The sequence below is a fragment of the Photinus pyralis genome, unplaced genomic scaffold (genome assembly GCF_008802855.1).
Source record: "Photinus pyralis isolate 1611_PpyrPB1 unplaced genomic scaffold, Ppyr1.3 Ppyr1.4_LG4, whole genome shotgun sequence".
Classification (NCBI taxonomy): Eukaryota; Metazoa; Arthropoda; class Insecta; order Coleoptera; family Lampyridae; genus Photinus; species Photinus pyralis.
The window spans coordinates 590,435-605,465 of NW_022170511.1; the positions used below are offsets into that span (position 1 = coordinate 590,435).

The 15,031-nt window shown below is 34.9% G+C and overlaps 1 protein-coding gene across 7 annotated transcripts in view; it reads left to right on the top strand.

The window, feature by feature from the left end:
* The window catches only part of LOC116169900 (teneurin-a), a 310,461-nt gene that overhangs the window by 254,641 nt on the left and 40,789 nt on the right, over positions 1 to 15,031 (top strand). The window contains exon 1 of one of the 7 annotated variants that reach the window (XM_031486102.1): positions 11,323 to 11,754. The exons of the other annotated variants lie outside the window; for them this stretch is intronic. Within the exon in view, the coding sequence (XP_031341962.1) occupies positions 11,672 to 11,754 (83 nt within the window). The 5' untranslated portion in view covers positions 11,323 to 11,671. Of the gene's footprint in view, positions 1 to 11,322; positions 11,755 to 15,031 lie in introns of those variants that run through there. 7 annotated transcript variants of the gene reach the window in all.

Consider the following 15,031-nt stretch of genomic DNA (forward strand, 5'->3'; position numbering starts at 1 on the left):
CCATGTAATGACGCAGACTGCACGTCATTGTATCTAAAATCCCTATTGCAAATTAATTATTCCATGTGCGATGGGTATTAAATTTAAGTATATGATAATTCAAGCTTACAACACCTAACATAAACGAGAAATAGACCAGTATGGCATTAGTCATTATCAGTAGAAGGTTGTCGTCACTTGCAATAAGATAGCGAGTACATTACATCGGTAGTTTAATATTTGATTTCGAATCGAATAGTTCGCGTAGTCCTAATTCTAAAAGTTTAGTGTTTGAAGAAAACACACAGGGTAAGTGTACTTGGTTTAGCAAATTAATAAAAAAAATGTAAGGGTGCCTGAAGTCTGCATTCTATTGTTGCATTTGATTCATTTTTGTTGCTATTTAATTAGAAAATTGTCTGGGCCAATACGTGAAGATGGCTGGCTAGAAATTTAATTAGCTCGTCCACTCATATTCTCAAATTTTTTATTTGGTTTAATTTTTCCAGACTAGAATCAAAAGTAGGTACTCCACTATTCCTTTCATCTGTTTCACCCTGATCGTCAGTGTCGTTCTTAAAATTTAGAGACACTAAAAGATATACTTCAACAATTTCCATACCATATTTCTATATTAAAAAAGCTCGTAGGCAGAAATTTAGTTTCCTCACTTGTCTATTCTTCTTAATTTTCTCTGGTCACATTCTACATTTACTCAGTTATATTAAATTATGAAATTATGAATTTACCACAAAAGGAAACAAAAATGAATGTAATCGTAATGAAAATAGTATAAACTGACTACGACGAGCTTGCGGAACCTTACAAAACAACAAAAATTATCAACCCTTATAAGTAATTTCAATAGGTATCACTTATTCGGTTGTAAGTGACGCTGTTTTTATCTGGTCAAATGTTTTCGTAAAAAGGCGTTATCGGGCAAATTAGTTGGCCTTGTTTACTAACAATGCCACGTGCAAGATAACGAATGCAGGTGTTTCTCAATACGAGCGACGAAGCCGTGTTTTAAGAATCGCCAGGGAACAACGATACGGAACTGATGAATTTCTTTTAATTTTAATCTGACTGTTCATTTCAATGTAAAATTTGAGTAGATTTCATTGGAATGTACAGATTTTGATTAAGGCTGAAGATACATAATTATAATAAAATAGGGGTACAATTATAACTTATATTTTTCAAGATTTTCTCAAAGTTGCCTATAACAAAGAAAATTGTAGAAGCTATAATTTTACATTTACATTTGGAGAGTAGATTCGTCCGTTTAGCCTCTCAATCTGCCAATAGGTCTTCTTATTTTAATACGATTTTCCGTCCTGTTACAAACATAATTATAGAAGTTATAATTTACCCCTATTCTCACAGAAGTGCTTGTTACGTTAATTTTGACTTTCCGTTGGCATCTCCTAATTTATTACACACTTTTACGCTATTAATTGGTACCTCATTACAGTGTCGTATCTCTCACTTTAGGTTTCCTTCATGTGGGACCACCAGAGAGAATTTTTAGAATGTTATGGATGCTTTGGTTAACTGTTTATGGACTCTAATCCACTTTTTTATACAAATCCACGGTAGATTCAAATTAGAAATATTTCCGTTCGAAATTTCCGGAGATTTCTGTGGTTCTTGTGCTCATTCATCGAAATACGAAGTGTTCGTTGCTTGCTTGATAGATATCGGTTCGCTTTGTCATTCTTTTAGACATACGCTTTCTTGGCCATGTGTTCGGTGCAGTGTGAATAAGGGTAATCAATCTCCAACTCTGAATCCGGAAATGTCCATCTGACAAATGTGTTATTAAAGTAACTAGATTCGCGTTATACCCTTTCAACGCACTTTTACACGCAATAAAGGCATCGGTTAACGAATTGCGCTCATACAGCCCCTAATGAAGAAGGAAAGACGTCATTCTTTCACGAATCGACGAATTAATAATGAAGACTCGCCATCTATGAAAATTAATTAAGATTCCTAATTAGTTTGGCAAAAAAATTGATCGACAAAGTCGACGAATTAGGAACATAATTTGATTTTTATCTCTCTATTTTGTAATTATTAATTAAAGGATAATTTAATATCTTAACGCAAATTCTATACTTGATCTTTTCATTATATATTTCCCAATTTTATCTCGAAAGTAGATTCTAAGGCGTTAGCATCTACGTCAGTCGGAATGTGTTAGGGTAATCGAGCTGTGGGTTTTCTAGTTCGACGATTTCGCAAGCCGTTAATTCGCTTATTTTATGAGGCCTTCTGGCAAGTTGGCGCGAACCCAAAGAACGGCGCGCGAAATCATCTCGCTAAAGTTGAATCAACCTTTTTGAAAAGTAGAACTTCGAGAACCACTTGAAGAACTCCCAAAAAGTAACGTAATAACAGCATCCTACCCTTCGAGATAAAATGTCCGTATTTGGCGGTGGTGTCGTGACAGTTGACCAATCCGTTCTACAATGGAAAGAAATGCGTCCAAGTCGTTGCCGCAAGCTGAGTTGCCGCTCAGATATTGATCGGAAATTGATGTAATTTGAGATACAGTGAAGTCCCGAGATATTGAGATACGGCAAAGGTATCAGATTCGGATGCCAGACTGTAGATGGAACTTTGTGAGATTTAGATATTATTTGAATGTTAAACGTATTTGACTAGAATTGGGTGTTGCCCTTGTTTCAAGCGCATTCCATTTTCGTTCACAAAGGTGGTTTGTATTAGATAAGACATGACATTTCTGGCGCCATATGCCACCACAACTAAATTCTCGCTAAGTTTCTTGATGACCTTCCCTCTGTCGCGTGGAATATTTAACGAAACCCTTATAACTCAATGGGTACTGATTACACTTACTTCTACGTCTCAAATTACATTAAACAGTATCTCTTGTAGCGTTTACATTTACAAACGGAACGCTTAATAAACATACAACAGGTACAAATTTAACAGTCGTATAATGATAGACAATTTGGGAAACTAATTTCACGCACACGTGCATAAATTAGTAGCAGGCATAGAATAAGGGCATTATCTGAGAACACACTTATCTGTAGCAGTGCTTCGCAACTTGCGAGACCCGAATAAAAGGTCAAACAACAATTTCCCTTTTTTGTGATCGTTTAGCAACGACTTGCTACCCTTACACCGAAATAAAGCCAAAGCTAATTCTGGGAGTTTCATTACGTTTTTAATTACAACTACAATTACCTCTTCTTGAGCCTTGCTGTTACAAAATGTACGTTTTGAAGTTGCATCCCTGGGAATCGTTTATATTAAAATTTATTATTTAGTACATTATGTCGCGTCTAACGCCTATTAAACAGTTGAAGTAATTAAGGAAGTCTTAAAGACGTTAATACCAAATTTTATCATCGTTCATTCGTTTACGGCGTTATTGTACGAGTTCATTTTAGAATTCCAAAATGGAAATAAAAATGAAGTGATGATTATTTCCAGGATGTATTGTGGTTTCATCGAAGTGAAATTCTTTGAGCAGCTCAATTAATCGCTTTTGTAGTCATTTCACTATAAACTATAGATGTCCGTAAATTAAGTGAAGCTGCATTGAACGCTTAAATAAAACATCAAAATACACATTATATTAATTCATGTACCGTGTGCCCTATTTTGGTTGAGACTGCAGTGTATCTCAGCTGTTTTTAAAGATAGGGACTTGCGACCCTATGCCACTTTTTTGTAAAACTTTTAATACCATCAAAAGTTTGACTTTTTGGGACATTATGATACATGTTAGATGGAAGAAAAAGTGTAAAAACTGCCTATTTCAGATATTTTTACATGAAATCCAATGACAGGAAAAAAATTTTTCCCCACCGTTTCTGAGATTTGACCCAAACTATTTTAATATATTAATTTTAAATGCAACACCCTGTATATCTTATCTACGACAATTGTTTGGATTCTTTTTCCTGATTATATTGACCTATACTTTTCTATATGGTTATATATTATATTATATTAATATCATATTTTTCAATATTTTGAAACGACTTGTTTCTACGGTTAGCGATTTTTATTTTTTATTTATTGTCCCTCTCTTGTTCTGGGTTCTCAACAGACTTGTGCCCAATTACAGAGTGACCCGCATAATGATTAATGATTTATTGATTGGTCTTGGTTACTATGGACACAATAAACAAAACAATCTTCGTGAATCCATGTCCTAGTATCTAAAAGCCTTAAAAAATAAACTTCTAATTTTGGTTCATTGCTCAAACTTAAAAAGATATAGATTGTGATACATCGATGCAATCAGGAAATAGAACGCAAAAAATTGACGTTTAGATATATAGGGTGTTGCATTTAAAATATACCAATTTTTTTAGAAACGGCGATTCAAAAATGTGTTTACGACGCCACTGGATTCTCTGTAAAAATATTTAAAATAGGCAGTTTTTCACTTTTCTCCTTCTTACAATGGTAGTAAGATATGATATCCTCACAAAAGTCAACTTTTCGTTTTGACCCTGTATCTCAGAAACAAATGTAGCTAGATTGAATCTGTTTGTGATATTAAAATTTTCACAAAAAATATCACAGGGTAGCGAACCGCAAATCTCTATCTTTAAAAGCAACTGAGATACACTGCAGTATCAACCAAAATAGGACACACTGGTGACAGAAAAAATTAGCAAAGCATTCAAATTTGGCATCATACCATCCACTAAACGCATTTATTTTCTCGCCCTATAATAAAAGCGATTGAATACTCGGTTATGCCCTTTCATGTTGTTTTTCTCCCCTGCAATTTAGATTTATGTTTAATGTTTCTGTGATCTTTTGCTTCGTATGCTTTCTGATAGTTTATTTGGACATTTTACCTCATCTGGTATTGGTATACTCTCTTGTGTAATGATTTCCAAAATACCAGTACAACTGTCGAAAGGTTTTTAATTTGTCTTCAATACCTGGCGTGCAATTGGAATGCATAATTATTACAGTCATAAGCAATTTACTTACGCCCAGGCAAGTATATTTTTACATATTTATGAGCGCAGAGTAGCAAATAGCACCCCCACATACAACAATCATAAATCGATTCTCCTTTATTTGCTTACGCCACCGTAGAATTTAACAAAAGAAAGCTTTGCCGCACGAGTTCTTTTTTTAGCTTCTGACCCGTTACTCAGAGAAACCGCCGTGATATTCGACCACATTTCAGCCCGCAGAAAACAAGCACATCATGTTACAAAGCTGGGTTAATTAAATTAGATGAATAAACGTAAATATAACCGAACGGGCGCTCGAATTTTTCCCAAAATAAATTAACTTAATGAATAACTGTAAATGTTTTCCTATACATAAACCAAACAAATCATACAAAAACACGCTCCCCCCCGATGTGCTAAATTAGAAGGGTCACTCATTGTATTATTGCCTACGGGCTATGGCCCACCAACCAGTTGAAGGGTTGAATGAAAAATAATACCGCTTTCATTCAATAGTTTTTGTGTGTTCTTCACAACTCGCACAGTTAAAATGGTCTTTGTATTGTTACAATTGACAAAAAACGGCTTCTTCTAATATTACTACTAGACGCGAGTGTCGGGTTTAGACGAAATTAGATCCCTGAGAATGCTTAAAATCTTCGTTTAAATTAATTGACGTGTCCATTGTTTATTGTCTATTTATTTTTTATGCGATGCCTGGTGTTTGTCATCTTCAATTTCGTTATAAAAAATTCGAATATTGTATGTTGTCGTTTTAAGCGGACGCGCGCTTGGCCCACATTCATTCAAGAGGGTGTGATCGATACGGATATGCTAACGAATTAACAAAACTACGAGTTAGTATATAGGAAAGGATTTCAGCAAAATTACAATGCTCTCCCTCTTCTTGTATTTGTACAATATGTTGCACGTTGCTCTTGGCCACTCAGATTAATAATTTCTATGGGTGCCATCTTTAACGGCGATGCTTCAAATGCATGGGCGTTTTTTGACCACAATTTCATTTTTCCGTTTGCAAAAAATACGTTTTCAGATATTAAATGCAATAGAGAGGAATAGCGCTTGTGCATTAATTTTGTCTGGAATACTTACAGATTGGACGGTGATTTTTTTGTATTATGCTTACTGAACATGGATAATAGTTTTACGCCGTTATTTAGAGTCGAGAGCACCATTTTCACACTACAATTTGGTGCAATAACGTACTTTTATTTATGTAACTCTCCGATTAATTAATTTAAGTTATTTGAGTTGGTTTTGTTTTGGCAAACATCTCAGTGTCAAATTTTCAGTACATATTATGAAATTCTCCTCACAGAATTCAAATTTTGTTTCAAAAAGTTTTCGAAACGCCCTTGGTGTTGAATTGTACTATTCAAATTTTAAAAATTGTTCTGAAATGTGAAATGTGAATTTTTGAAATTTGTTTATCCTCGAATTTGAGTAATTCTTCTTGGTCCTTATAATCTTTGTATCGTTAGATGAGTTTGTAGAAAAATATTATTTAAAATTAAAAAATAATGACCGCTAAATTTAATGATTGAAAAGTATGAAAAACCTTCTGAAACTTGTATTGACCATGATATAATAAAAATGACAATTTGAAAATGAGCAATGTTTGTCAATATTTTAAATGACACCATTTTTTGATACGAATAACCATTTTTGGTGTGTCGCTAACTTGACATAGAAAAGGCAAATGAGTGACACATTGTTTAAAAAAAACTTGTCTGTGTCGCCCATTCGTTATCGTATCCTGTTTGGGAATTTAGCTAAAAGGGGAATTGGAACGTTCTTGTGATTGCGCGGTTGCCCCATTGCTAATTGAGATAAGTTAAAACACTCGAATTTCCCTGGAAAGGTACGCTGAGAATGTGACAACCGTCTCCGAATATCAAAATTACTAAACTACGCAAACTGTATTTATCGATATAGTTGCTGTTATATAATTAAATATACCATGACGTTTCCTATGTTTATGTTACGCTATTAACCGAAAAAAATGCGTGTGTGCTATTTGTTATCTAATGAGCGAAACTTTATGGAAGCGAAAGGGCATCATGTGTATCTTTTGCTTTCGGTCACATTTTTTCAAATAAATAATTTTAACGAAGACTTACTTTGCGCAAACTCATCAATTTAGATGGGAAATACACACAAAAATGTAATTTATTTATTTATACCTAATTGCATTGAGCTCACTAAAAAATATAGTACCTATGTTTCTAATGGTTTGAACGCATTGTGTTCAAAAACAAAGTTCATATGCAGCACATAATGTGATATAAAATATGTAACGTAATACAATCATCAAAGGTAAATATTACAGCCTCAGTAGAGTTAAATTAAGATAATTGACGGATAGGACCAGGGATAATCTACCTATAGACTACTCATTTAGTATACCTTCCATCTTGGAGAATACTGTTTGTTATTCTGATTTGTGTCTTTATGCGATATTATGATTTACGATTGAACAGCATAGATGAAAATTAGCTAATTGTATAATAGTTTGTCTTTCTAATCTATACCATTAGGAGCAAAGTAACAATGTGTAGGTAGTTTCTTTTGTTTTCCCTTTCAAGTAATGAAATATCGCCTTAGCCTTAGCGTTTTGAGTTGTCTATCTTTACATTAGCGTTTTCCTTTTTCCAGAATAGATGGACATAATATCCTTAAGTACCGACGTAAAAAATACTGTCGCATTTCCAAAATTGGTGCTGTACGTTTTTCTACTCTTATTACAATGGCTGTTATTTAAAACAAACGATTTTTCTGTTCATGGATCTAACTAGAAACCTAAGACCGGTATGTCAACCTTCTTTAAATATAGACGTTCTTTGTAACCATCGGAGACACTGAAAATGACAACCATACAACTGCATATGTAAAACACAAATAAGTCTTATATAATCGACGCACTCTTGTCACCCTTCTGAATAATAAGCGTCGTAGCATGGATGTAATGGTATCAAAGAAGATGTGCGAGAATTTTAGATTGGAATTAACAATATAATTGAACACCCCTAAGCAAAGTACCGTATCAACTGTATTCGCCACTGTTCCTTCACCTACCGATCACGGTCGAGTACGGTACAATGGTCACTTGATGCGACACCGTTGTCTTTTCTGCTTTCTTTTCGTCACTTTGCACCCATGTACCACATACCTATACGAAACCATAAACATTTTCAATGTTAGAAGTAGGTGAGAAATCCCGCCTTCAAGTTTAAAATGTGCAGTCACTATTCGCAAAAAAAGACTTTCCACCTCAGGGTATACCATACAGTATACAAAAGTGTATGTATCAGAAGGCTTAAAATTCTTTTTAGAGGGTAATAGTCGGAGAACTGGTGACACAATTTAGGGAAGGTGTTTGCCCACGTTGAAATGATAAAAAAACAATACCATTACTATAGGTGCATGTGGAATGTTGAGTCTGGCAGCTGAGGTCTTGCGGTAATTTCACCATTGCGCAGCCTATTAGATTTGCAAAAAAAATATGCTCGAAAAAAAACTCTTTTAGGCAAGTTGAAATATTTTTACCTTGTAGCTTTAGTAACTGTATAATACATAAATAACACTCCCAGAACACCCCCCGAATTTATTAAAATAATATACCCAAAAAATGTTTAAGACATCTTAATATTTTTGTGGCATATTCAATAAACAATTTTAAAAATAAAATGTCAGTTGCCAGACTACTTGATCGATTGTTTACAACCCCCTAACGTGAATAAAAAATAAAAATAAAAAAGACTTACTTGTAGTTACAAGCTACAAGAGATTCACAACTGCGCATGTGCGATTTTTCCCTATTATGGGCTTTTATCACACAATTAGAGAATGTCTCTGGTCTTTGAATGAAATTCGTCTTTAGAAGAAAACTATCAGCAAGCAAAAAATCACAAACCAATGGGGGTCCTTAAAGTCTGAGTACCGATTGTAACATCCGCTTCTGGCATTAGTATGCTATGCTTGCTATTGTTGCTTATTTTGTGTTATTTTTCCTATTCAATTGTCCAGCCTTTAGTCGAATGTTGTAACTACACTTACTGTTTTCGAATTTTTAGAATAAGAACCAAATCTCACCCCTTCAATGTTATAAAGCTCAATTTTGTGCTACTGTTCGCATGTTTGATCATTTAGCTTTTTACAATCTCACCCAAACATTCCATCTAAACTTGATACTGATACCTAACCTTCATAAAAATTACTGAAGGAAGGTATCGCGTACAGGCAGAATATATCGTAAATGTTTATTCGTAATATAAAAACTTAAATTCGTCCAGCGCTAAGTTTGAATGATACGGCCACAAATGGCACAAAATGAAGATAGTACAACATTTCCAGTGTTACCGAATCGAGTATAGGTTGAAGAGGGAGTTCCATTCTAGAAATTTGAATAACTAGAAAATTATGTACTTATGGTAAGGTAAAAAAAACATAAGCTCGGTACTCGAAACTTAAGGACCAATGCTGTCTCTTTAAACCTATGCAAGATTGTTCGACTAAAATCATCTCGAAATCACACCAATTCGGTAATACTGCGGAGAGTCATATTCATTTGCAGATGTTTCTTTGGAAAGCCATCGTAATGCGGCGTTAAGACTTCCGCTTTTTTTATAAAAAGTTTAGATATTCTGAAATTAAATGAAACCTCAGAAGTTAATAAATTGCTTGTAGGAAAATGTCATAAAAGTCGTGAAGATCAAGTGAAGTGAAACGCCAATTTGCATTGCAAAGTACACTATCTTGTTTAAAATAAGAAAATTGGTTACGACTTACGCTATAACAGAAAACGGATATCGCCTTTAAAATATTTTAGTTTAATAGACCATGGACCGCAATAGATATGCTGAAATGTTCAGAGACGTAAAGTACTGAAGTTACTTATGGTGGTCGTTTCAACGAAGCACCCATAAGAATTTCAATTTAATTTTCGTCTACTTATTAGTAACTCAGTCTTACAGGGTGCTTAAATAAAATTCAAAAAGAGCACTGAATAAATTTTATAGCATTTGCATTGCTTCGACAGAAGTGGTAATGGGTTTGATTAGAGGGTGGTGGTATAATCTTATTGCGAACAGTAAAAGTTGCACGCAAAGATCGGAGAACCCTAAATTTTAAACTTTTTACACTAACATTACAATTCGTAAGCCACGAAAATATAAAATGTAATTTTACATTTGAGTTCTTAAGTAAGATTGTAATTAAAATTACAAATAGGGTACTATTGATGTTTGCGTCCCTCATAACTTTAATTAAGGCTTCTCTCAATTTTCGACAACTAATGGGGGAAATTGCGGAGCTTAAATCGGAACCCTACTTTGATAATCTTCCGATGTCCGCTTAAAGCTATGTCATATCATTTCGGATGCACTTCTAATTTAGTCTTTAATTAAATGCTCAGTAACAACATAATTAATTTTCAAGAATTTAATACCCGGTTTACAAAGTTTTAGTTCTCCCTTTTATTGTGATAAAGGACGGCGTCGCACCTCTGATTTGATACATTTTGATAAGGAAAGGAGCTTAAAAAAATATGTCCGAAATAAGCCGAATGTAACAATATTTTCTTAGGTAACGGGAGTTCTTAGGTGACATTTACGGAACTCTTCACTAAGAAAAATCGAATTCTCTTAAAGCAACCGTGCTAAAAGCATTCCGAATTCTTTTTGCGCTTCTAATGCCCCGCTAAATATTTTGATTGGAACGTATAAAATGTTTTTTCTCGGCGCTCGGGGTAATTTAAATGTTATCACCTGCTCGCGTGGCTCTCGAAAATGTCGAGCGATCGACTTTACACGTAAAGAAGTGCACTCGAAAAATAAATAGTATTGGTACTGAACGATCGGTAGTGTGTTCCGCTTGGCGGCGGAAGTGACACGCATAGGTGCTGCCACTCACCCACAAAAAGCACAGATACTTGGGGAGCTAAAAAGCTTTCGAGGAGGCGAGCTTTACTTCCAAATCTGGTAAGGAAAGGAGCTTTAAGCTAAAGAGAAGATCCTGGTTTCTTCTATCAAGGACGCCCTCGGCTGTAAATCCCGACGTTTATTTATATTTTACTATAAAAAATATATACAGCGGCGTTATAAAATTCAACGACTAGATTAAACTAAAGTTAGATTTATTTTGCGTGCTTAGTTGCCATTTTGATAAGACGCTTTCCAGTTCCAGTGCAGATAGGTAGATTGGATATGGAGTATCGAGTCAGGGGATGCAGGTGAGGTGACGGCGACAGATAGACAGGGTGAGGGTGGACTGGAAGCGCTTGCGTGGGACGTTATCGAGTGCACCCCAAGTCCGCAACCCCACTCTGTTTCGGGCATCGGTGGTATCCGTGCGTGCCTTCCAACTGCGATATGTGCCCGATAGCACCGCCTCTGCGTCATGATGTTAACACAAAGCTTCCAATTTTATTGTACCTTTATTAATTTACACCGTAAACGTGCGCGATAGGGATCGAAAAACCGGAAAGAAAGATTTATGCTTCTGACTACCGTCGGCGTAACCTTAATTGAAAACTGAACTGCCCTCGCACGTTATAAAAGTATATATTAAAAAAGTACGTCGGAGGAAACTTTTGGCAGAGGTGCTGTATCCCAAAATTTTTCTTGGAGCAGCAAAAACGTTCGAGCGAGGTTCAAGTGATAATGTGAGATCGTGTCTGTGTATGTGCAAAAAAGTGGCAAACGCTACAGAAAATGGATAGTTACAGTCCCAGACCTCCACCCCTTCCTCGGAGGGTGAGGAATATATATGCAGAACCTTTTGCACAAGAATCAAGGTAATTGATTTCGCTTCTAAATTATCTACTATACGTTATTATTTTAAAAAAATCACCCCTTGTTGCGAATTTTCCACCACTTCGAACACATCTGAACAACTTTTTTCGTATTCCCTCGCATTAGATCAATCAAATTCTAAAATTTAGACTCGAACTACCCTTGTAAAATAAATGCGCAAGGTATTTATCGCGAGACTCCGTCTCAGAAGTATCAAAGGTTTTGAAAAAAAAAAGCCCCACAAAGGTAATGTTTCAATTTCTATTCATAGCACAAAAGCGAGATATTAGCTGCACTTTAGCGCAATGTTTCTGTTTTGCAATTTAAATACTTCGAAGGGAATGCGTGAAAAAACTGGCTATAATACCATTCTAGTACTTGATTTCAATTTCGTGACTGGAAAATCTAGATGCGCCGTTATGAATAAAGATAAATAAACGAGAGGATTCCTTCGGAAATTTTATACGTTCCAACGTATTAAAGCTTTGCGATGTGTGAAAAAAATTTTCCCCATAAAAACGAAGGAGGCGTAATTTGGTAGGCGAAAACTCGTCTCGGAATGATATTCGCGTAAAGTGTAAAGAATTATGCGTTATTTACGAACACTGCTTCGGTATTTGGTAGTAAATTTCAAATGCTCGCAATCAAAGGCCAAAGTAGATTATTTCATACTCGTATAATGCATGAAAAAATGTCATATTTCTCAACTATCAAAAGAAAATCTGATTCTCTATCTTGGCATTCAGGAACAGTTCGCGTTTTTCGTTTAATTTATGATTGAGGAGTTATAGCTTTAATCATAAGGTTTGACTTCCCTAAAAGTAGTAGTTTTTGTAGTTGACGAAGTGCGTCTCACTAATTCTAGTAAATTACATTTAATCTTGATTCAGTTAGTACAGATTTAAGGTAGGGATGAAGTCCATGCCAAAACGTGTACTATGATCAAATTGTTGCGCCTAGAATAATTCCTGCACACAAATAATTCTAGTTATTATAACTACAGAGCGGTGGTGGAAATAATAGAGAAAAATTTCATTTTCCGTTACACTTTTCAGATTTTATCACGCAATATTTTCAGTCCTATTTTTCGTCCTCCACTCAGCTATTAACGGCATGTTGCAGAAATACCGTATCCTATTTTCAGTAAAGTTCCCAGTTTTTTTGTTATTCGTTCATTTTTATAGAGAACACCTTTTTATCGTTTAATTTGATCCATTTCGCTTCTCTATTTCGCAGCAATGGGGCATTTCTTTGTAACTTACATGTATTCATTGAGTTGCAAATTTCGAAGGAGCGAAAATTGCCAATATCATTCAGAAAATTTGTTGCGCTAAGACATTTACTTTCTGCTTTATAACGTTTTTGTAAACAATGTTTTCGATTAAGGCGTGAATTATGGAAGATTGAAAACCGTAAAATATACATAGCCGCTGAAATTTAAGGGAGGATACGCTTCTCTTTTACTCTGTATGATAGAGCTGCGGTATGATGGTCACTCAAATGTAGTTTACGTTTTCTTAACATTTGTGGATATTGTTTCAACCCATTACTAAGCTCTTGCAGTAATAATTAATAATTTTCAAGTCATTTTGTTAAATCGACGTTGAACGCCGACCTGTTGACAATGATAATAATCTCATAGCATTTGGCAGCAAGACGAAGATTGCCATCATACGGTCATGCCAACTTTTTTATTAATCTCCGACGTCTAAAACCGTTATTAAGTGCCAGAGTTTTTCATGCCTATGTGTTCATCTGTCTGCCAGTTCGTCTACTTGCAAATTATCCCAAAAAATTACTGCAATTTGGTTTTTGGATCCTAGCATTTTCGATTTTAGATTTAATTTTTCTAACTCTATTTTATGGTCTTTAATTTTCCGAGAGTGTTCCTTACGCCTAGCGCTGACTAGCACCACAATTCAAAAGTCTGATACCACCCCTATTGCTTTCGATGGGGTAATATTTAGAGGTAGATGCAGATTACTTTTGTGTATAAAGATATTAATATATCGCTTGCGAGGGTGCCATGTCGTGAGATGGCATCAGTACAACTATTGAGAACACCTTCATATAAAGTGCTTTAAACTCACGTCTCTCATATCCTAACGGAAATATCAGAACATTTTGAATATCGATGACAGTATCGCGACAAGCAATCTAAAGCCCTACCAAAGTATGGAGTGGCAATGTTCATAATCTAGCTTTAATTATATTAAGGATCGCGTTTTATATGTTATTTTAATATGCGTTCCCAAGTCTCTGGCGTTCCCGGGCTTTTGTGTTTATTGTGAAAAGATTTATAGTATGCAGTCAAAAATGTCTCAGAAGGTAGCAAAATTAAGTATCAAGAATTGCTCTTGAACGTATACAATAGAAAAACAAAAATCTGACTCGTGTACATGACGAAGGTTTAGGATTTTATCTTCGATGGTTTTTTTACGCGCTTCACTTTCTTTTGGTTCTTCTATTCCTTCATACATTTGATATTCTTTCCACGCGTCGTATTTGCTCGATGAATCATTCAGATTCTTCAGAACCTTCGAATTCTTCAGTGTCTTAGATTCCTCTAGGTTCTTTGTTTCGTCGGAGTCCAGTTCGTCAATTTTTTTTTCATTTTACAATTTCTTCAGTTTCTTCGAACCCTCTCCATTTCTTTGTATTATTCAGATTCTTCATATTTCTCTGTCCCGTCGAATTCATGCACTATTTGGATTTCTAGTGCACTTCACACATATTTGCCTTTTGGATTCTTGCTATTCTGTGTAGTCTTTGAAGCATTTCGGTTCCTCAGAATCTTTTATTCCTTTGAGTCTTTTAATTCTTCTCTTTGGGTTTTTCAAATAACTTCTAGACCTTCAAATCTATCAAATATTTCACAAAGACTCTCCAAATTCTTTATTAGATTAATTGAAATAAGACTCAGTACTTCAGTAATATACCACCGAGTATATCACATAGTAGTATGGGTCAATTTCAATTCTTTATTACATTTTTCAGATTTCAGATGTTTTAAATTCTTCAGTTTCTTTTTATTTTTTGGACCCCAGTGTCCCCCAATTATTTAGTCGTCTCTTGTAAAAGAAACAATTTTTGAACTTAATTTTATGCTTCTGGGTATTATCCATGGTTGGTTGGAAACTAATTTGCCTGCTAATTTGTGACAATTTTAGTTTCAAAAAATCAAGGGTGCTTTAAAATGTTCAAAAAACATTTTTTGCATACTAGTAAAGTGCTCTTTGGGGACGAGATACGCACAAATGTTATTTAGAATGAAAAACT